This window comes from Taudactylus pleione, unplaced genomic scaffold (assembly GCF_031769625.1).
Source record: "Taudactylus pleione unplaced genomic scaffold, aTauple2 ptg000080l, whole genome shotgun sequence".
Classification (NCBI taxonomy): domain Eukaryota; kingdom Metazoa; phylum Chordata; class Amphibia; order Anura; family Myobatrachidae; genus Taudactylus; species Taudactylus pleione.
The window spans coordinates 8224949-8249668 of NW_028284482.1; the positions used below are offsets into that span (position 1 = coordinate 8224949).

General features: G+C 43.1%; 1 protein-coding gene across 1 annotated transcript in view; it reads left to right on the forward strand.

Annotated features, from left to right (window-relative positions):
- The window catches only part of GRIN2B (glutamate ionotropic receptor NMDA type subunit 2B), a 459336-nt gene that overhangs the window by 427710 nt on the left and 6906 nt on the right, over positions 1-24720 (forward strand). The window contains exons 9-11 of the mRNA XM_088468121.1: positions 20550-20710; positions 21109-21296; positions 23023-23261. Coding sequence (XP_088324247.1) covers positions 20550-20710; positions 21109-21296; positions 23023-23261 — 588 coding nt within the window. The remainder of the gene's footprint in view (positions 1-20549; positions 20711-21108; positions 21297-23022; positions 23262-24720) is intronic.

The following is a 24720-nucleotide window of genomic DNA, read 5'->3' on the forward strand; positions in this document are numbered from 1 at the left end:
CATGCTATCACAATCTGCTATTAGAATTTAATTTAGGCTTACATTTACATATTATTTAGTGTTATCATAGGATGGCACAAGGTGGTTCTTAATACATCAATATTGTGTTTCTGGGTGGGGACATAAAACTACTATTATACGCACACCGCGGATCTTGGAAGATCATGTGAAAGGTGTGGGGATGCACCAGTCCTATAAAGGCAGTCTTGAAGGGGAATTTAGACTTTACATTATCTGAGGTGTTTTAAAAATAACATTACAATAATACATTCTATGCATGGCTAAATATAATACATTAAATGATGGTGTTTCCTAGCTCAGGGTTGTAATGCAGTTCTGTATTTACCTCGGTATTCATACTGGCCACCATCATGATTTCATTCTTTCGTTTTACTCTATTTTTACATTTTCCACACTTCAACACAATAGGAACACACTGGACACATATGCCAATTATTATGATGACAATCAGTATAAGGATCAAGAATTTGCTGGCGATCACTTCCTGGACCCATTCCCCTAGACCTGAGAACCATTTCACTGGGTTCAGCCATGACACCCATCCTTCTATCTTTTCCCCTACTTCAGCCACTGAAGCATTATGGTTCTTACGAAATTCCCATTTATTTGCAGAATTTCATCCATCTTCCGGTCTATCACATCCTTGGGATTGCTGGTATCATTGGTGACATAGGTGCAACATTTTACTCCAAATTGGGTGGCTAACGTTACGCAATACCCTCCAGTAACAGCAGTTAAATAATTCAACACTAGCCTGTGTTGCACCAGTTCTTTCTTGTACGCTTGCAATTCTCTCCCTGTATACCTGAATGTGTCATCGTACATCTCGGTGATATTATCTATCAATTTAGCAAGTTCCTGAATATATCTAAAATTTAATGTACCTTGAGCAATTCTGGTGGGATCCAGTGCGACTAAAACTTGAAAGCCAGTTGTCTCACTAATTAACTGAGCGGCTTTATGCACATCACCAGGTATCATGTTTCATTTGCCTCTGTGTTCATATTGCGTGTGAAGATATGGTGATGGTATGTTTTTATGTATACTAAGCATTTCAACATGTGTGAGGGTCATAACTTCTGGAAGTATTCTTCCCAAATAACATAACAATTACAATACTAAAATTGGTCAGACACTCCCCTGATTGGCATTGCACTCCTCCTGACTCCACTCCATCAGCACTGCCATCAGCTCCCATTTCCTCAATCGGTCCTCCATCACAGACACTGAGTATCCCCAAACAGATCATCACGACAAAAACTCTGGAAAGAAAAAGAACTAGGATGACCACAGTAGACCACTCAATTGCTGGAAGCACTGATCTACACATTTCTTTAGCTCAGATATCTCACCGTCACCTTTTTAATCCTTCCGGCACAAGCTCGCAATCGACAGGTCCACGTTATCGGCCTTGTCTCCACCTTGTATCTCCACCGGTTGGTTAACCTCCCTATAGTGAGTGAAATGGACCCACGTATCTTCCTCGGCCACCCTTTGAGGATGTTGTATCGTCAGATACGGACCTTTCCACCGATCAGTCAAACAACCTGAGCTAAAAAAATTTGGATCATAACAAATTCTCCAGATTTTACATCATGACAGTTTGCATTAGACATGTTAGTTAATAACACTTTCAATTTCGGTTATTCTCATTCATCTTCGTGAGACCCTGCACAGTAACCTCATTATCATATTTTCACATGAGACTGCCTGTTTGAACAGTATCTCAAAGGGGGGCAAATAAAGGAAAAGACAGTCTGGGATAATCTTAGCGTTGTTACCCATCACCTTACACATGTTCTTGGAAACGTCACCTGTAAAATAAGTCCCCCCATCATTTTTAATAATTCTAGAAATATAGTATCTGCATACAGGTTCCTGCAATTAAATCTTGTTATTAATAGCTACTGCTCTAAATAATGCCTGGGCCACTGGGTTGGATAATATTCGAGTAGTCGACCTTAGCCTGGCATGGCTGCCATTTATCCTTATAAACCTTGTGTCCTGTGAGTGAGAGATAAAGCACAACAGTTTAATATCATTTAAACATGATCTAAATACAACAATAAATCGTCCACATTTTACATTAGAACAGATCCATCGGCAGGTTGAAAAGATTGTAAACAGTCATATAAGGCCTGGGAGAAGATACTGGGGTTACCTATGAACCCATGGGAAACTCGTGTTCCTGTGTGGTGTTCTTTACTTTGCAGTTCTTACTTTCGTGTCCCACTTGGTGACAGTTAAAACATATTTTTGAATGGGTTGGATGAAAGGATTGTTGTGGGAGTTGAGCAAGAGGAAAAGATGGTGGGTATGGCTAAGGATGTGAAGGATAAGGGTATTGTGGGAGGTATGAAGTTTGTGGGTAATATGAGACCTGTGGTTGTGTATGATATGTGGGGTAAGGATGTGTTTGCTGTGGTGTGGGATTGGTGAGGACGTGTAATTGTTCAGGTGCAGGTGTGTGTGTGGGTGCAGGTGTGTTGGTTGGCTGTGATGTTATTGTCATTCCTTCCAGAGCTTGGATACTGACGGCCATTAGTTTTTCGCTCTGGGTCTCTCTCTCTTCTTTGTGATATTTTTATCATGTTCTATGGCAGACTCTATGAGGTTATCTATTGTGACTCCCCTCCAGCCAGGTTGTGAGGTCTGAACACGAGTCTTTAAGTCATCTTTCAGACCGTCCATGAGTACCGTGACAATCATTCCCCTGTGGTGAGTGCTATCCTTAATATCTTCTATCCCAGTGTACTGGGTGATAGCCTGCAGAGCCCGGTTGCAATAATATTCTGCAGTTTCACTCTCCTTTTGTTTAATTGTGAAACATTTTTTACAGTTAACTGCTACTGGAAAATATACACCCAATTGAGTTACAATGCGGGAAATGTTACCTTGGTTTACTTGGTCTGTTAAGGGAACATCACCATCCAATACACAATCCGTGATAAATTTTGTCACGTCGGTATTACGTGGCAGACAGGCCCTTAACACCACACGCCAATCTTTATTAGTTGGCTCATGAGAACTACCCAAATTTCTAAAAAATCTTTGACATTTGGCTAGTTCCTGTTTGGGATCGGGGAAATCATTTATGATGGAATTTAGTTCTGCTCTTGTCCAGGGACAATGCATTACTACTTCCCTCGTGGGCACTACACCATTCGCATCTGCATTTCCATTTGGAACAGTTATCGTCCGAATGGGATGCAGACCAGTAGCGTTGCTACCTCTGACCTGGTTACCTAGCTGGGGGTTTAATCTGCTGCTGCTACGTATGGTATGAACAACTTCCTCTATGGGTGCAGAGGGTGTTAACACTTCCCTTGCTGTTACCGATGGAGATGGCGGCACCACCCGTGATTGTGGTGATACAGCATCTATCATTTGCACAGCATGGGAAATGGCAGACATTACAATAGGATCATCATCCACATCATAAACATTTTCCTTATGGTTGCTTAAGAGTGGGTAAAAATAGCTTGTTACATTTTTATGGGTATTTTTGGTAACTGTACTTGCACCTCCATCCACATAAGGTGGGGGAGGTGAGCGTGAACTGCTGGCAATACTCTCCACAACGCTACCTTGCCGCACGTGCGTGCCATTTTGCGGCTCGTCCGTATTGCAATTTAATGTCGCGGATGTATTTTCTGTCAATGAGCTCGCGACGCTAGTTTGCGTCGCTTGCACATTTTTAAGCCACGCATCCCCTTAATGCTGCCACAATTTTAAACATTCACAATATTTGACCTTTTTCTCTCGGGAGCGCATCAAACTGATGTGATCCTGGACATTATCTAATACATCCTTATCAAAACTACCAATTCTATGAAACGGTCTAACAGTCTTCCTCGTCATATTAAACCATAAATCACAATACCTTATTGCATAAGTACCGTACTTAGTATGCATAATACGACGGGCCGATCCGATCAGCGCCTCCATTAGCAGCACATCATTGTCTAACATCTCTACTGTTTGCATGGCTCCCATTCTGAGACAAAATCCTACGTTTTCAATAAAGATTTAAACTGGTGAAAGACAATCAAGATACTTTCACTTACCTGTGGACTATTTAAGTCGGCGGCGCCCACACACCTGGATAAGATTTGAAAAAGGCAACTTCCACACCCAGATAAGATTTAGTAAGGCAACTTCCACACCTATGGGAGTTTATATGTCGGCCACTCCCACACACCTCTCTGCAACAAAGACAACATGTACATTTGCTACTGTGTATAGAACGGTAAAGCTACTTACCGAGTGGCTAGACTAACCCTTGCCCCTAGCCCTTAAGGATCATACGATACCCTTAACTTTCCTGCGCAGAAAAATACACTTTAACCCAGATATTGATAACAATTGAAAAAGGTAAACCTCGACGGCTTTGTTTAAACACGTGGCAGTAAAACCGGAAGTACGTATACACTATTGTGCGACCAGCCGCATACACAATAATGCGACTACCACACAACCGTATAATGACTTTTTAACTGCGTACACAAAAGTGCGTCTTTGCTGTGCGCAAAACTGCGACTCAGCCGCGTACTCAATACTGCGGCTCCCTTTTAAACGTTAGGTTCTATCAACAAAGGAAAACAAACTTTTTCCTCTCTTGTCCCTGGATTCTAGTCAGCTTCCTTTGCTCACACGAAAACGTATAGCGATTTTTCAGCACAAAGCGGTTGCAGGAAAACCCTGCATTTGGCCACTCCACCCTTTGCTGAGGTATCGATAGCCGTATGTGCCGTGTGAGTAGGTATGACTTCACTCGATGAGCCCCCATCTGATGATACTTGATCAGAACCTCTATACACACCTTCCTATACCTTCTAATATCCTGCCTATACCTTCTAATATCCTGCCTATACCTTCTAAGGATTATGCTAATTTGCGTACGCAGTCATACAGTAAATAAAGACTTAGACCTCAAGTAAAAGTACAGTCAGTTACACGCAATTGATCCAGACACAATTTAGGCACAAAGGAATTATACAGACCCAAGTACAGTATACATACGCAGCGCTCCTGGCACCAGATGTTAGGCATCAGCAAGAAACCCCTCACTCAGCATTCAGCAAGAAGACTAAAGACCCAATGTGTGTTTGAGCACACATGTTTATACCCCCCCAGAATAGACAGGACAATAGAGAATTTTGTTGCTGATATCATTGGTTCCCAGGGGAGAAGCATCTGTTACCGAGCATTTAACAGGCTGGTTCAAATAGACTCACCCAGCCTCTAACAGCTGGTGATCTCTGCCCACCCGCCCCCTGCAACATCATAACAGTTAATACATTTTGTTGCTTGAAGTCTCTGCGGTCCATAACTCGAGAATGCATGATGTGATCTCCCCACCGATATCACCGGAATACTGTGGAAAGAGTACGCATCAGTACAAAACCAAACACGGCTTTCTTAGCATGTATAAAACCTTAGTAATCAAATATCTTTATTTTACAGCATTTATACTAACTGAACCAACTTAAATCTTATACCTTAATGCTAATGGAACCTTGTAAGTGAATATGTAATGTGTGAGTGTACGGGGTTTGATATGAAGACGCTAGTTAACTGGGGACAGATGCGTGCGCATTTAGCTACTAAACAGTGTTTTTCTTATGCATTCGCTAATGGGCGTCATGTTAGCAGCTCAATTGTGCGTAATGTGCGGTGTTTATGCATGAGATTCCATCTATGATGGACTTATCATATTTATATATATATATACATGTACATACATACACACACATATCATTCCTCACTCACAGTTTCAGACTGCAAAGCAAATGTGTTACCTCCAGCTGTGAAGCTGGGGCCATTCTGTCTGGGTGTGGGGCTAAAACCTGTTTAGGATTCAGACACATTCAATTGTGTAGATCAATGCCTGGGTTATATTACAATTGCCACAACTATACTTATCTGCATACAGGGATTCCCAATTTGTATGTAAAGCACTCACAGTTTCTGGTGCATTGTCTATTCTATTTACTTTTTCTCAAGAGGCTGTTCTTCTAGTTGCCCTTGGTAGATTATCAAAAACATTGCCATCTGTTCTTAGCTCGTGAGTTGTAACTTAAAGTGACGCTGGTCGCAAAATGGCGTCTTGCAGATTCTTGTTTCTAAAATGGAGTATAGCTGCCATTCGCAAGATGGCATCGTGCACGCTTCAATTTTAAACTGATCTTGTCTCAGCCAATTATCCAGCTTTGACAAATAAATAGATCCCTTTTAGTGATTAAAGTACAAAGAAAAACTGTTATTTGATTTCCTAAAACTTACAATGATGTATTTTTACATGGCACTTTCAGAGTGGAATGTCTGTATATTTGATGCATTCTGCATGTAGTATCTATATTCAAGGAATATTATATATATATATATATATATAAATATATATATATATATATATATATATATATAAATATTTGTAAGAGGCAAAGATACATGCAGTACTTAAACAAATGGCTGGCTGTGTGCATGAAAGGGCCCAGCCCATGAGAAGCCCTGTGGGTGAGACCTTACTGCCTGTAGCTGTGGAGGGGACTGGAACTGGCGGCAGATGCTAGAGTTTAGTGGCTCTACCCTTATTCAGATGTAAAAGGGAAATTGCTAGTTGGAAGAACTTTGCTGAGCCCTATTTGATATTGCCAGTAATACTATGTGATGAAAGCAGCCAAGAGGACAGGCTCTGAGAAAACAGTTGCTGGCTTAAGGGTAAAGGTTTGTTCTATAACCATTCTGTAGTAAATAAATACATAATGTTTTGCTTCAACCATGAACAGTAAGGGCGCCCAACTGCAATAACATTTTTGGCTATCTTTTGTTAAATTCTTCATTATATTTGCTATGGTCCAGCTACAGTGTTAGATATTCTGACTGCATAAAGCATAGTGTATACTGTTACCTGCACATGGCTACTGTAACATTTGGTTTGTGCTACTACTCAACGGATCATTAGCCAAAAATCTGACATAACTGTATCCGTTTATTGGAGTCAATGTAACTGAAAACAGTAGTCTACCCTGAGGTATGGTAAAACAAAAAGTTTTTCAAGGACAGAACCATTGAAATCCATTTACAAGTATAGCTCTCTTCATTCAAAGAAGGATGTCATCATGAATTCCCTAACTATTGAATGACTGTGAATGTGCAGTTCAGACCTATACAATGTGACGTTAAAATCCTGTGTACATTGAGATTACAGTAGCTGCTAATCTTGCCATACTAGTTACAGTGCTGTACACTAGCAGTAGACTCTTCAGTAATTTGGTTATCTCTCACCTAAACAACATGTACAAACAGTGCAAACATAACAAATGTAATAGCTGCCATTTCAGAGCATTGTTGGCAATTTGATCTTGTAGCAACTAACAGGGCTGCCATCAGAAATTGTGAGGCCCAGGACTGACAAAATAGGCAGGGTCCTGGGCCCCCCTCCCACCACTGCTAAGTCTAATTAACTGACTTACCTTATCGCCTTACGCTTCTTCCTTCTGGCTTCTTCACCTCCAGGGCTGGCTGACGCACCCCAACGTCAAAGGAAAAAAAAAATATTGAACAAGTGCAAATGCAGGATTCTCTGAGGGGGGGGGTTCTAGAAAAAAAAAAAAAAATATATATATATATATATATATATATACATATATATATATATATATATATACATATATATATATATATATATATATATATATATATATATAAATATATGTATATATTAGGGGTGTGCACCGGCCGCTTTTCGTGTTTTGGTTTTGGATCTGGATCTTTCTTCGTGTTTTGGATCTGGATTGGTTTTGCCAAAACCACCCTTCCGTGTTCTGGGTTTTGTGTTTTGGATCTGTATTTATTTGAAAAAAAGCATAAAAACAGCTAAAATCACAGAATTTGTGGGTTTTTCTGCTCCTATGCTATTATTAACCTCAATAACTTTAATTTCCACTCATTTCCAGTCTATTCAGAACACCTCACACCTCACAATAGTGTTTTTATGTCCAAAAGGTTGCACCGAGGTAGCTGGATGACTATGCTAAGCGACACGAGTGGGCGGCACAAACACGTGGCCCATCTAGTAGTGACACTGCAGAGGCAGATAGGATGGCAGTTTGAGAAACTAGGCCCCAAACAGTACATAATGCAAAGAAAAAAAAGAGGTGCAAGATGGAATAGTCCTTGGGCCCTCCCACCCACCTTTATGTTGAATAAACAGGAGATGCACAGTTTAACAAACCAATCATTTCAGCGCCAGGGTCTGCCACATGACTGTGGCTTGAATGATTGGTTCGTTTGGGCCCCCACAAAACAAGCTGGCAAATAATCTGTCCCTGCACAAACTGGCTCTACGGAGGCTTGATGTCGTCCTCATCGTCCTCATCCTCCTCATTCACCGATTCCTCACCCTCTTCAGTGTTGTGTACATCCTCATCCTCACAGAGTATTAATTTGTCCCCTCTGGAATCCACCACCGCAGGTCCCTCAGTACATTCTGGAGGCTGGTCTCCCTGGAAGAGTTGATAATTAATTTTTATGAACATCATCTTCTCCACATTTTGTGGAAGCAACCTCCTACGCCTTTCGCTGACAAGGTTCCCGGCTGCACTAAACACTCTTTCGGAGTACACACTGGAGGGGGGACAACTCAGGTAAAATAGAGCCAGTTTGTACAGGGACCTCCAAATTGCTTCTTTTTCCTGCCAGTACAGGTACGGACTGTCTGACATGCCTACTTGGATGCTGTCACTGATGTAATCCTTTAACAGACAGACGCACGCTTGTCGCTGCTGCTTTGAGGATGCAGGTGCGGCTACAGCCCACACAATTCACAAAGACAGAAAAAAAAAGAATTTTTTATTTTTTTTGGAGTGCACTTTGGGGGTTACAGCACCCTTTAACAGACAAGCCAGCCGTCCCTTTACTTATGACACAGGCGCACGCTTGGCGCTGCTCCTTTGTTGATGCACGTGCAGCCACAGTGCACACAATTCACAAACACAGAAAATAATTCCTCCACCATTCTGTCAGTGGTGACAGCATCATATGCATCGACAGTAGACATGTCAGAAATTGTTGGCACGTCCTTCAGTCCGGACCAGATGTCCAAACCGGCCCTTGACTTATGACACAGGTGCACGCTTGGCGCTGCTGCTGTGTTGATGCACGTGCGGCTACTGCGCATACATTTCGCACACAAACACAGAAAAAAAAGAATTGTTTATTTTTTGTGGAGTGTACTTTGGGAGTTACACCACCCATTAACAGACTTATGGGACACAGGCGCACGCTTGGCGCTGTTTCTTTGTTGATGCACGTGCAGCCACAGTGCACACAATTCACAAACACAGAAAATATTTTTTTATTTTGTTTGGAGAGCACTTTGGGGGTTACAGCACCCTTTAACGGTCAAGCCAGCCGGCCTTTTACTTATGACACAGGCGCACGCTTGGTGCTACTTTGTTGATGCACGTGCGGCTACTGCGCACACAATTCACAAACACAGAAAAAAATATGTATATTATTTGGAGTGCACTTTGGGGGTTACAGCACCCTTTAGCGGACGATCCAGCTGGCCCTTTACTTATGACACAGGCGCACGCTTGGCGCTACTTTGATGCACGTGCGGCTTACTGAATACAATTCACAAACACAGAAATTTTTCTTTTTTTTTTGCACTTGGGGGAGCACCCCTGATGGACAGAGCACCCCCTGGACAACACTACAGCACCCCTTTAGGACTGGGACACTGCACAGGACTTTGGAGTGGACACAGGACCTGATTCAGAGCCGGACACTCTGACCAGGCCGCTCGCTCTGAATCAGGGCCCTCCTACCTAAACTTGGAGCGGCCTCTTCGACGCTCGCATAGTTGTGGGTTACCACCCACAGCTTATGCGAGTGTCCATGATGATGGTCGCGATGGTCAAGACCATCGCGACCATCGGGCTTGCGACGAGACCCTGCGGTAGGGTCTCGGTGACCGCAAGCCCTGGAGTGATCTTGGCTCTATCAGAGCCAAAATCACTCCCAATGACATCACTAGTGATGTCAGTGGGGCCGAACCCAGACGGTAGGCGTTCCCATGCGCACTAGGGCACCATCGACCCGCTTGCGAGCGCTCAGCGCTCGCGAGCCGGTCTGAATCAGGCCCACAGCCCCTATGGACAACTGACTGCACAACACAGCCCAGCCAGCCCCTATGGACTTTGGAGGAGTGGACACAGCCCCTATGGACAACAGCAGCACAGCACAACACAGCCAGCCCCCATGGACTTTGGAGGAGTGGACACAGCCCCTATGGACAACAGCAGCACAGCACAACACAGCCAACCCCTATGGACTTTGGAGGAGTGGACTTAGCCCATATGGGCAATAGCAGCACGGCGCAGCGCAGCACAGCACAGCACAATACTACACTGCACTACACTACACTACACAGCCCAGCCAGCCCTAACTCCCACCCTCCCTCTTCACTGTCCACAGCCGAGTGAAAAAATGGCACCGACGCGGGTGGTACCTTATATAGAATCCAAGACCCGGAAGGCGGGATGATGACGTTTTGCCTCGATTTCAGATCTGAGTCAGGCGGGAAAAGTCGAGCCTGACTCAGATCGGCCTCGGATCGGGGGGGCTCGGGGTGATTCGGATTTCAGAAATCCGAACCCGCTCACCCTATATATATATATATATATATACATATATATATTATATATATATATATATATGTATATGTTATTTTGTTAAACACACATATACAGCATACAGGTCTGCCCAGCTACATTGTTGTCCATAACACAGCGAATCACGCTATACGTGTCGCGAGACAGACTCCCGCGATTGGAGACGTGCATTTGCGTCTCTATAACATATAATGGGATATGCACTCCCGCAATCGGGGACCCGCAATAGCCTGGCGCATAGCGCAATTCACGGGCACGTTTGTGCCACGATCAGCCACAATGAACGTGAGCGTATCTGTATAACACACATGTATATGTTATATATAACACATATAAACCTATATCCATGCTAACATACATACATCCACACTAAAACATACAGACACACATATACACACTAACATACATACACATATACTGTATACACTCTAACACATACTAACACATAGACATATACATGCACATATATACACACTAACACATACAGACATACATACCCATATATACACACTAACATACATACACATATATACACTCTAACACATACTAATACATATAGACATATACATACAAATATATACGCACTAACACACATACAGACTGACATACACATATATACACACTAACATACATACAAATATATATTTTATTTATTATTTTATTTATTACCAGTTCTTTATATAGCGCACACATATTCCACAGCGCTTTACAGAGAGTATATTTGTCCATTCACATCAGTCCCTGCCCCAGTGGAGCTTACACTCTATATTCCCTATCACATGCTCACACACATACACACTAGGGGACATTTTGTTGGGAGCCAATTAACCTACCAGTATATTTTTGGAATGTGGGAGGAAACCGGAGTACCCGGAGGAAACCCACGCAAGCACAGGGAGAATATACAAACTCCACACAGTTAGGGCCATGGTGGGCATTGAACCCATGACCTTATTGCTGTGAGGCAGTATATACACTCTAACACATACTAACACATACAGACATATACATACACACTAACTTATACAGACATACATACCCATATATAAACACTAACACAGACATAGACAGTACATACACATATATACACACTAACACATAGACATACATAAACATATATACACACTAACACATACAAACACCAACATACTTATTATTTACACTTCTGCACACCAGCTGGTTGCTAATGGGTGGCGGGCACCTTGCATTATTGACGCAGTGGCTCTGCCCCCATTACAAGCCGACCGAAGGGGGGAATAGTGGAATCGGGGAGGAAGGGGGAGGGAGGGGTTTCTCAAGGGTGCAGCAGGTCTATTTAATCTAGTGCATGCTGGCAGGCGGTAGCAGCGCCCCACTCCCTTTTCACTCAAGGGGGTAGTGAGCACGGCTGGCTCCAGGGTTTGAAGCACCCTGTGCCAGGCCTTAATAATGCGCCCTTACAAGGCCCACAAAATTTGGGGCCGTGGTCTAATTACCATAGGCCACGCCCCATACGTGACGCCCCAGCCCTCTCCTGTCAGTGAATGGATGCTGCGCACATGCGCTCGGCATCCATTCACACTCCGGGGATCCGGCACCACCACACAGCTGCAGCGGTGGGGGTCCCCAACCTCCCGATTTGACCACCCGCGGGCCACTTCAGTGTCCGGGCCCGGGACTCGAGTACCGGCAGTCCCCCCCTCATGGCGGCCCTGGCAACTAATACCAGTTGTTAGTTTGGTAAATCAGTTTCTCTTCTAGTGCAGCAGATACAGCCACCTATGCCTCGGTCACAGGCTTACTTGCTCACGACCCATTGTTATAGCATTGTGCCTATTTGAGTCATGGTAGATATAAACTAGGCATAAATAAATATAGGTAATTTTCTTTAAAGGATTTCAGTCCTTAAAGTTTTTTGGGGGTATCTATGTGCACTTTATTATATGGTGCTTAATGGCTATTTTAATTTGTCAGAATCAATCCTATTAGGGGCGAGTTTACACCATGAAACTCGCACACATCGCGTGAATGCACGCACTTGAGAAATGCAAGATCCTATTAGAAATGGTGATTTGGGAGACTCGTGGTGAGGTTGTGCAACTTTTCTACAAGAATAACCTGGGAGAAGAGCATGAAAAAGTACAGAAACCATCCTGGACCTTAAAAATGTGGCAACTGCCATAGCAGGGCCATATAGAAGACTGGTAGTGGTCGTAAGCAAAGTACTGGAGGTTCTTAAAAGGTGTCAAATGGATGATTTTTCTATTTCTTATTAATGGTGGAGAAATAGCCTGCAAGTTTTTTTCAGCAAATTAAAGTCTTTCCAGTATTTTGGGGCACAGAAAAATGTCCTTAAAGTGATTTTTTCAGTTTTTTTTTTTTTTTTACAAATTTGTAAAAATTTGGAAAAAAATACTATTTAACTCCTACTTACATGCTCAAAAACCATTTCCTATCAGTAAGACACCTTAACATACCTGTCCCACATCACTTCTGCACAAAATAAAATGCGACTTTCCTCAGAAAATGCAATGCGAGTTTGGAATTGGATTGCAAATCCATTTCACAGCATAATAGGATTGACCCTTTATTATTAGGGGTGAGCGGGTTTGGATTTCTGAAATCCGAACCCCCCCGAGCCCCCCCGATCCGAGGCAGATCCGAGTCAGGCTCGCCTGACTCGGATCTGAAATCGAGGCAAAACGTCATCATCCCGCCTTCCGAGTCTCGCGGGTTTTGGAACCTATATAAGGTACCCGCGTCGGCGCCATTTTCTCACTCGGCTGTGGACAGTGAAGAGGGAGGGTGGGAGATAGGGCTGGCTGGGCTGTGTAGTGTAGTGTAGTGCAGAGTAGTGTTGTGCTGTGCTGTGCTGTGCTGCGCTGTGCTGCTGTTGTCCACTACTTCAAAGTCCATAGGGGCTGGCTGTGTTGTGCTGTGCTGCTGTTGTTAATAGGGGCTGTGTCCACTACTTCAAAGTCCATAGGGGCTGGCTGGACTGTGTTGTGCAGTCAGTTCTCCATAGGGGCTGTGTCCACTCCAAAGTCCTGTGCAGTCTCCCAGTCCTAAAGGGGTGCTGTAGTGTTGTCCAGGGGGTGCTCTGTCCATCAGGGGTGCTCCCCCCAAGTGCTAAAAAAATAATATTTTTTGTGTGTTTGTGAATTGTGTGCGCAGTAGCCGCACTTGCATCAACAAAGTAGTGCCAAGCGTGCGCCTGTGTCATAAGTAAAGGGCCGGCTGGCTTGACCGTTAAAGGGTGCTGTAACCCCCAAAGTACACTCCAGTCCAAACCAAAAAAAAAAATATTTTCTGTGTTTGTGAATTGTGTGCTCAGTAGCCGCACGTGCATCAACAAAGTAGTGCCAAGCGTGCGCCTGTGTCATAAGTAAAGGGCCACCTGGCTTGATCGTTAAAGGGTGCTGTAACCCCCAAAGTACACTCCAAACCAAAAAAATATATATTTTCTGTGTTTGTGAATTGTGTGCGCAGTAGCCGCACGTGCATCAACAAAGTAGTGCCATGCGTGCGCCTGTGTCATAAGTAAAGGGCCGGCTGGCTTGACCGTTAAAGGGTGCTGTAACCCCCAAAGTACACTCCAGTCCAAATCAAAAAAATATATATTTTCTGTGTTTGTGAATTGTGTGCGCAGTAGCCGCACGTGCATCAACAAAGTAGTACCAAGCGTGCGCCTGTGTCATAAGTAAAGGGCCGGCTGGCTTGACCGTTAAAGGGTGCTGTAACCCCCAAAGTACACTCCAGTCCAAACCAAAAAAAATAATATTTTCTGTGTTTGTGACTTGTGTGCACTGTGGCTGCACGTGCATCAACAAAGGAGCAGCGCCAAGCGTGTGCCTGTGTCCCATAAGTAAAGAGCCGGCTGGCTCATTTCTTAAAGGGTGGTGTAACCCACAAAATGCACTACTCTCCAGCAAAAAAAAAAAAATATTTTCTGTGTTTGTGTGCGCTTTAGCCGCACGTATATATCAATATAACAAACTTTCTCCGATAAAAATAAAATAGGGAAAGATCAAGAACCACTTCCTCCTAGTGCTGTTGCTGCTGCTGGGAGTTGTTCATCATCCCAGAGAGGAAGTAGGAACATCACTACTTTTACTAAACAATTGACCCTCCAACAGTCCCTAGCGATGAGGATGAAGTACAACAGCAGTCATCCTGAAGCAAAACGTATAACTGAGGCCTTGACTGCTATGTTGGTGTTAGACGTGCGTCCGGTATCCGCCATTAGTGCAGTGGGATTTAGACAATTGATGGAGGTAGTGTGTCCCCGGTTCCAAATCCCGTCTAGATTCCACCTGCATCCTCAAAGCAGCAGCGACAAGCGTGCGTCTGTCTGTTAAAGAATGGTGTAACCTTCAAAGTGCGCTCCACAAACAATAAAAATATTCTTCTTCTTTTTTCTGTCTTTGTGAAATGTGTGGGCTGTAGCCGCACCTGCATCCTTAAAGCAGCAGCGACAAGCGTGCGTCTGTCTGTTAAAGGGTGGTGACACCCTCAAAGTGTGCTACACAAACAATAAAAATATTGTTCTTTTTTTTTCTGTCTTTGTGAAATGTGTGGGCTGTAGCCGCACCTGCATCCTTAAAGCAGCAGCGGCAAGCGTGCGTCTGTCTATATTCTTCTTTTTTTTTCTGTCTTTGTGAATTGTGTGGGCTGTAGCTGCACTTGCATTCTCAAAGTAGCAGCGACAAGCGTGCGTCTGTCTATTAAAGGGTGGTGTAACTCTCAAAGTGCTCCAAAAAATAAAAAACTATTTTTTTAATGTGTTTGTGACTTGTGTGCGATGTAGCCGCACTTGCATCTTCAAAGCAGCAGCGACAAGCGTGCGTCTGTCTGTTAAAGGGTGGTGACACCCTCAAAGTGTGCTACACAAACAATAAAAATATTCTTCTTCTTTTTTCTGTCTTTGTGAATTGTGTGGGCTGTAGCCGCACTTGCATCCTCAAAGCAGCAGCGACAAGCGTGCGTCTGTCTGTTAAAGGGTGGTGACACCCTCAAAGTGTGCTACACAAACAATAAAAATATTCTTCTTTTTTCTGTCTTTGTGAATTGTGTGGGCTGTAGCCGCACTTGCATCCTCAAAGCAGCAGCGACAAGCGTGCGTCTGTCTGTTAAAGGGTGGTGTAACCCTCAAAGTGCACTCCACAAACAATAAAAATATTCTTCTTCTTTTTTCTGTCTTTGTGAATTGTGTGGGCTGTAGCCGCACTTGCATCCTCAAAGCAGCAGCGACAAGCGTTCATCTGTCTGTTAAAGGGTGGTGACACCCTCAAAGTGTGCTACACAAACAATAAAAATATTCTTCTTTTTTCTGTCTTTGTGAATTGTGTGGGCTGTAGCCGCACTTGCATCCTCAAAGCAGCAGCGACAAGCGTGCGTCTGTCTGTTAAAGGGTGGTGTAACCCTCAAAGTGCGCTCCACAAACAATAAAAATATTCTTCTTTTTTTTTCTGTCTTTGTGAATTGTGTGGGCTGTAGCCGCACTTGCATCCTCAAAGCAGCGACAAGCGTGCGTCTGTCTGTTAAAGGATTACATCAGTGACAGCATCCAAGTAGGCATGTCAGACAGTCCGTACCTGTACTGGCAGGAAAAAGAAGCAATTTGGAGGTCCCTGTACAAACTGGCTCTATTTTACCTGAGTTGCCCCCCCTCCAGTGTGTACTCCGAAAGAGTGTTTAGTGCAGCCGGGAACCTTGTCAGCGAAAGGCGTAGGAGGTTGCTTCCACAAAATGTGGAGAAGATGATGTTCATAAAATGAATTATCAACTCTTCCAGGGAGACCAGCCTCCAGAACGTACTGAGGGACCTGTGGTTGTGGATTCCAGCGGGGACGAATTAATACTCTGTGAGGATGAGGATGTACACAACACTGAAGAGGGTGAAGAATCGGTGGATGAGGAGGATGAGGACGACATCTTGCCTCCGTAGAGCCAGTTTGTGCAGGGACAGATTAATTGCCAGCTTGTTTTGTGGGGGCCCAAACGAACCAATCATTTCAGCCACAGTCGTGTGGCAGACCCTGGCGCTGAAATGTTTGGTTTGTTAAAGTGTGCATGTCCTGTTTATACAACATAAGGGTGGGTGGGAGGGCCCAAGGACAATTCCATCTTGCACCTCTTTTTTTTCTTTGCATTATGTACTGTTTGGGGCCTAGTTTTTCAAACTGCCATCCTGTCTGCCACTGCAGTGCCACTCCTAGATGGACCACGTGTTTGTGCCGTCCACTCGTATCTCTTAGCATAGTCATCCAGCTACCTCGGTGCAACCTTTTGGACATAAAAACACTATTGTGAGGTGTGAGGTGTTCAGAATAGACTGGAAATGAGTGGAAATTAAGGTTATTGAGGTTAATAATAGCATAGGAGCAGAAAAACCCACAAATTCTGTGATTTTAGCTGTTTTTATGCTTTTTTTTAAAAAAATACAGATCCAAAACACAAAACCCAGAACCCAAAACACGGAAGGGTGGTTTTGGCAAAACCAATCCAGATCCAAAACACGAAGAAAGATCCAGATCCAAAACCAAAACACAAAACACGAAAAGTGGCCGGTGCACACCCCTATTTATTATAACTTCTTTTAATTATGAAAAGATATGGATTCAAAATAGCAATCAAAGCAATTTGGGATTGTGTGTAAGTTTCATTCTAAATTGAAGAAAATTCCTATTAAATGTGTTATTTTATCACATTAACCCAAAGCATTTGTTATCCATTAACAGAGTCACTTTTTGTCAGGGCCGGCTCGAGGCATGTTCGACCAGTGTGGTCGAACTGGGGTGACACACAATAGAGGGTGAACCCATCTCAACCATCCCGATTTCAGCGGGACAGTCCCGTTTTGCAGGCACTGCCCTGCTGTTCCACCCGCCAGCCGAAGTGTCCCATCGGTGGTCAGGAGCTTGGGCACCTCCACCGCCACAGCTGTGCGGCAGTGCCAGGCCCGGAGAAGAGGAATGGATGCCGCGCACATGCGCACAGCATCCATTCAGTGCAGGGAGAGGGCTGGGGGCCGCCCAGCTACTGACGGAGTGCTGGGCTCACCCCCAGGCTGGCGCTAAATGGGAGGCATGCTATACGAGCACGCCCCCAAATAGCATCATTTAGGGCCACGCCACCTTTTAGGATGTTGGATTCCCTGTCTGCACAGGGTGCGGATCCTGCTGCAGCTGGCCCTGCTTTTTGTAGATATATAATCAAATTGAGTAGAACAGTTATGTTTATTTGAAAGGTTTTTTTTCATCGCAATTGAAACCTCTAAAACATACTGATCATAAAGTGTGAGGAATTGACTGGACCTCCTGTTAAACAAGGAATTTAAATTTTTACAACATTACACACAGCAACAAAAGAGACTGACCAGATTTATTGCCAGTAACAGGCTCTCTAAACCAATTAATTTTCACTACTTGAGCAAAGGATTGTGGGATTATCTTTAATGAAATCTTAATTTAATTTCTGCAGAATTTCATGCTTTGGTGGAAAACTGCAGTTTGGCTTTTTTCAATGAATAATGTATTCTTCTTTAAGAAATAACCATGGCCTAATGTTAAACAATAGCATATGTAGATAAAATCCAACTTTGCCTGCGTTCATGTCTTCATATTTATGTATTTAAGACCGTGAAATATGCTTATAGCAACCCATGTAACCTGTAGGAATACTTGGTGATAGAAGAGACAAAAAGATCCTCCTAGTATTGTATAAATAACCCTGATTTATTGTGCTACATAGAGACAATGATATTCTCACAGTCCTCATAGTATTTATTTTCTCTATAATCTGCCTTTAACGTATAGTGGATAGAAGTTAGACTCGGCAGTGCTAAGTTTCAGTGCTCCAAAAGGAACAGTGAAAACATCCCAAGAGACAGCTGATTTCTTAGATCAACTGTCTCCGCGCTGGAGCAATGATGAATTGCGCCGCACTCGTAGGGTGTAGGAATGTTAATTATCGGGGTCCATCCAGACCAGTGGTCGAAGTGGGGCGGTATACGGCGGTATGACATACCGCCACTTCCCGGCCCCACTTAATTTTAAATGCAGATGGGAATGTACCAGCGCTGGGATCCAGTATGGGATCCCAGCGCTGGAACAGCGGCGGCTATGTGTAGAGATGTGTCCCGCAGGGGACACATCTCGATCGGGGTAGCGGAGGCGCTGGCATGTAGCCGGGACAAATTACCGGGTCCCGGCTGCACTAGAATCACCACCACCACACACTGGGCGGCCGCCAGCCAATGAGAAGGCTCGCGGCCGCCAGCCAATGAGGAGGCTCGCGGCCGCCAGCCAATGAGGAGACTCGCGGCCGCCAGCCAATGAGGAGGCTTGCGGCTGCCAGCCAATGAGGAAGCTCGCGGCCCCCAGCCAATCAGGAGGCTCGCGGCCGCCAGCCAATGAAAAGCTGCCAAATGGCAGCTTCTCATTGGCACGCATCGGCGCCAGATAACTAATGAGGAACAGAGGCTCCCAGTGGCTCCATACCAGCAGTGCAGGTCAGAGGGAATTAGAGAGAGGGGAGGGTGTGAGAAAGGGGCAGACAGAGGGAGGCAGGCAGTTAGTATTGTAGGGAGTGAAAGAGAGGGAATCAGTAAGTGAGAAGGACAGGGTGTGAGAGAGGGGAGCAGGCAGGGAGAAGTGTGTGTGGAAGGTGGGGGGGTGAGACGTACAATGGGGTGTAATGGAAGCAGGGGCTCAAAGGGGGGGGGAGAATTCAATCTCCATACCCCCACCTCTAAATTCCCACTTCGAGCACTGATCCAGACCCCGATAATTAACATAATGAGTAGACCCCTAAGGCACTTTCTGCACAAATATTAATTTGGACACTGGTTCACAGTATATTAATAAGCTGCACTCTAAAAAGATTTATTTAAATAAACAAAATGGCTGCATCCTGATTAGGTGACAGAAGAAGTAGTGTCTTGCTAACGTTTATTAGCTCATGGTTTTCCCTTTTGATAAAGCAGCCGTATAAAGTCATAGATTAAAATGTTTCAGTCATACAGTAAAGAACTAACCCCATTTTATAAGAAAGCCACCTCATTAGCAAAGGTGCAACATTCAAGAATGCGATGGGGGGAAACTCATAGAAAGTCATGTAATAAATGGGAGGTCTCAAAGAAATGAGAACATTCAGTTTTTGTATTCTCTGTCATCTAAACTACTGCAGATTCTCTTTGTTGTATTGGGGGATGGTATTAATGTACTATCTCTGATGGGCTGGGAGATTATCTCCTAGCCCATACATTACTAAACATTAATACAGTTTGATTTTTTTTTTTATTTAGGCTTTTTTTAATCCGGTACTGTTGGGAATAACATGGTGAACCTACCATTGCTATAACAATGTAGTTGCTTAGTCACCTGAATTTAGGTAATGTTACTGTTTAGTATTTTGGTGTATTTTCATCCAGCAACTTTCTACCGCTATTCAATAATGCCAAACAGAAAGACAGAATAACTTGTTATCTTCAAACACGCCAGCAAATTTCTTATAAACCATGATGTTATACGGTTTGTTTAAAATTCCACAGTATAACATTGGACAGTATATATGTTCCTGGATTTATTATAAGTAAATATAGAAGCATTTTTAGGAGAGGGCAAAAGAATATCAGAATATCTTTGCTAGTGGTTAGGCCCCAATAAGTTGGCAGATCTTGTAAGAGGTTTTGGATTTTTTATTTATTTAAAAAATTATTGTGTCAATCTTTGTGTAACAATTTGAGTCATGTGTGCAGCAATGTAAATGTATGTATAAATAAAATCTATATTTTAGGATGCATTTACATATATGTTTTCATTGCTTTTGTATTGTTGATATAACTGAACATTTCCTGATTCATTTCAGTTTCAAAGACCCAATGACTTTTCTCCAGCCTTCCGATTCGGCACTGTCCCCAATGGCAGCACAGAAAGAAACATTCGTAATAACTACCTCGAGATGCATACATACATGGTGAAATTTAACCAACGATCAGTGCAGGATGCCCTACTGTCTTTAAAAACTGGGTACGTTTTGGGCAGGAACAAGACATGGCCAGGAATCGGTGTCTTATTAGGCTTTTATGGGTCTGAGAAGGCTACTGTGGGCTTATGATGAACCATTGGAGTGGTTTGAAATGTCTTATTTTCCCCAAACTCTTCCATTCTATAAATTATAAATGCAATGCACTGACTGCTAAATTTTGAATGCAGCCATCTAGTTAACTTACTGTATTTCTTTACTGTATTACATAAGCAATATCGTTTACATATTTACAGTATGTGAGGTTAGAGCCATTTTCATACATCTGCTTGGAATGACTGTTAATGTTCGGTAAGCCAAGAAAATGTTTCCAAATATACTACAGTAAATCTCCTGCATAATGTTTTGTTGTAAGTAATTGTTACCCCTGTTCATATTATAGGAAATTGGACGCCTTTATTTATGATGCTGCCGTGCTGAACTACATGGCAGGACGGGACGAGGGCTGTAAGCTGGTGACTATCGGTAGTGGCAAAGTCTTTGCCTCCACTGGCTATGGAATTGCTATACAGAAGGACTCTGGATGGAAGAGGCAAATTGACCTGGCAATTCTGCAACTGTTTGGTGATGGTATGTAATATCTTAATGCAGATTAAAAAAATTTTTTTAAACTAAGACTATATAGTTACTTTTTTCGGAATGGGAACTCCGTCCTGCCGGGCTAGCCTTGTCGGGATTTGAACCGGCGGCTAAACGGCCGTCAGTTCAAATCCCGACAAGGCTAGCCCGGCAGGATGGAATTCCGAAAGCGGAGGTAAGTAACTCTAACCCTCCCCTTTCCCCCCCCCAAACCCTCCCTTATGGGTGCGTAACCCTAACCTCCCCCCTAGTGCCTAACCATAACCTCCCACCATTAGTGCCTAAACCTAACACCCCCCTCCCGCTCCCTAAACCTAACCCTCCCGAGGGGGTGCCTAACTCTAGCCTCTCCCCCTAGTGCCTAAACCTAACCCCCCCTTCCCCTAGCCTAACCCTAACCTTCCCCGGGAGGTACCTAACCCTAACCCCCCCCATCCCCGGGCTAAGTGAATACTTACTCCGTCCACAACGATCGGGATGGCGGGGGTCGGGTTTCGGTGTCGGGATTATGACAGGCGTCGATATCTCGACGCCTGTCATGAATCCCTAGCCGGCATTCTGCCATCTGGATTGTGATGGTCACTTAACTACTGTACATCCCATTTTGTTCATTTACAGTAGAATATTTTTGTATGAATAATAAAATTTTTGTTGATATTAAATAATACAGATTCCTTTTACTATTTTGACCCCTACTATTCATCTTAGAAAAATATTTAGAAATATTAGCCTAAGACACTGGAGACCTTTCCTCCAGAATTCCTAAAATTCCGTAGGTATTAATCTGGCCACAGATACTAGAAGAGAAGTCATTTGACAATCATTGTTGGTTTGTGTGAGGTTATTTTCTGACCCGCTAACAGGGCTTGGACGTTTGCTGACAAATTAGACATAATATTATCTGCAATATAGAAAGAGAAGACTGATCATGATAAAGCTACAATAATAAACTTGATGCATAATGTGTACATATTAATGTGGTATACTGTTAGATCCAATATACAGTATTAATGAATAAGATCAGCTTTTATTGATATATCACTTTATTTTTCTCTAGGTTATTACATTCTTTAGTAGAGTATATGTAACAGTTTCCTGTCTTTAGAAATGCTTCTGGTCTTCACCATACTACCATTATGGCCAGCATTCCTAGAGCCAAACTGTAATGGGGATTCACACAAATAGCTTTCTCGTCATCTAAAGACTTTAGGAGGCAGTTCTGTGATAAAGAATAGAATTTGGGTCCAATTTTTGTAATTTTTTATTTCTGACCCAGTATCTGACTACAAAGGTAAAGTTTAATGGATTTCCTGGACTAATACATCTATAATTGATTTTCAAGCAATTAAAGAAGGCATTTAATAGAAGTATATACCAATATTTGCCCCAACATGCACTCCTAAATTCAGCATGACTGGTAGGTAGATTAGATTTGTCTCTAAATATTGGCTAATTATGCTATTTAGAAGCATTGGGTCTCACTATGAGAATTTAAATGGCCAATTTTGGTTAAAATCTATTTTTCCCAGAATGGGTAGTGAATAACAGTGGGTTTTTCATTTGATAACATTTTCAGTATTAATTGATGCCTGTTATTTTGATACCACACATTGCACTATTTAGATGGAAAACAGGTAGTTGTTATGTCAGTTGTTCTTGGACTGCTTAATTACCACCTAATAGATAAACATAACAACAATTCTTACATTTTGTGTAGGGGAAATGGAAGAGTTGGAAGCCCTCTGGTTAACTGGTATCTGTCACAATGAGAAGAATGAAGTCATGAGTAGTCAGCTGGATATTGATAACATGGCCGGAGTCTTCTACATGTTGGGTGCAGCCATGGCTCTAAGTCTCATCACCTTCATTATGGAGCACCTCTTCTTCTGGCAGTTCCGACACTGTTTTATGGGAGTCTGCACTGGAAAGCCAGGCCTGGTGTTCTCTATCAGTAGGGTGAGTTCTGCAGGACACAGTCAGTCATATTCTCTATTTGCTCAGTTTGCATCAGTCTTATTTGATAGTTTTTGGAATGGATCATTAGTCATCTCAAATAGTTTCAGTTGAACAAGAGCTATCTTAAACTAGGTACACACTTGGCGATGTGTGTACACAGCGATACGACGCCTGACCACACGATACTATATATCGGGTTGTCGCTACACACTGTACGATGAGGTGACCACCCGCCCAATATGTTGGACACCGGCTCCATCCACTATGCCGGTGTCGGCATCTTGGTCGTTCCATTGACATACATGCAGTCCGATGGAATGACCCCAATGGATGACCCGCAGGAGTGAGCATGGTCGCACATAGTGGGTACACACCGGCTGATGTGGACGATCTGTCGGGATCGGGCGACATATCGTCCAGTCTGTACCCAGCTTTAGTCTGCATACCAGGAAAGCCTGGGGAATCAGTTTGGGATAATTTGATCTACATTTGTAAGCTTGTTCTTCTATATTTGGCAAATTAATGATCCATGTTTATTGCAAAATAATGGAAGCGTATTTAAAAATACAACTATTCCTACATTTGTAACAAATAACATAACCACCGCACCCTGTCATGACTTATTTTATAAACATGCTCTTTTATATAGCTACATCGTAGCAATTTTTCTGTTATAACTTGTTTATCTAAATATATATTTTATTTTGAGTATAATAATTTAAAATGCAGCAATATGTAAATCATAAAATGGATACTGTTTGTTCAGTGGTAATTCTAATTATGTAGTGTAGCATACAATATTGTAAAATGTTGCAGTACCATAAACAATGAAGAGCAGTTCCCTCACCCCTTCTGAGGCTATTTGTCACTCCTGTGTTGAGCTGATATTTGTACTTTGGACATATTGAAAAATCTGTTGTAGTCATATTTCAGTGCAGTACCCATAAAAATGATGGTTCTTTTTACAGAAGACTTTTTGTTTTCAAAATATACCCTTAGTTTTTTATAATCTGTGACTGCAATGCACAGTCATTTCTAAAAATGGTTAAATATCATAAATAAGGGCCTTATTCAAAGTTGTATGCTATTCTCATCATTGCTGCGTCTCTGGACGCAGCAATGGTGAGAAAATATTCCAATGCTGCAGGAGGCGACTTTGCCAATCGTAGCAGTCCCTCCCCCAGTGTATCTTACAATCTATTCTCCCACATACACGGAAAAAACATATAAACTCCTCACAGATAGGGCTCAGGTTGGGACCTGAACCACTGTTGTGAGGAAACAACTATAAGCACTGTGCTATCCCATTAGCTATATATGACATATTTTACTGTACAGAAGAGTAAGAGCACTGCTTAATATACTGCACCTACCTTAATGACTGATTCAAATCCCTGTGCCACCTTGTCTGTCATAGGGCCATATTCATAGGGCCTGTCATAGGGCCATAGGCGAAAAC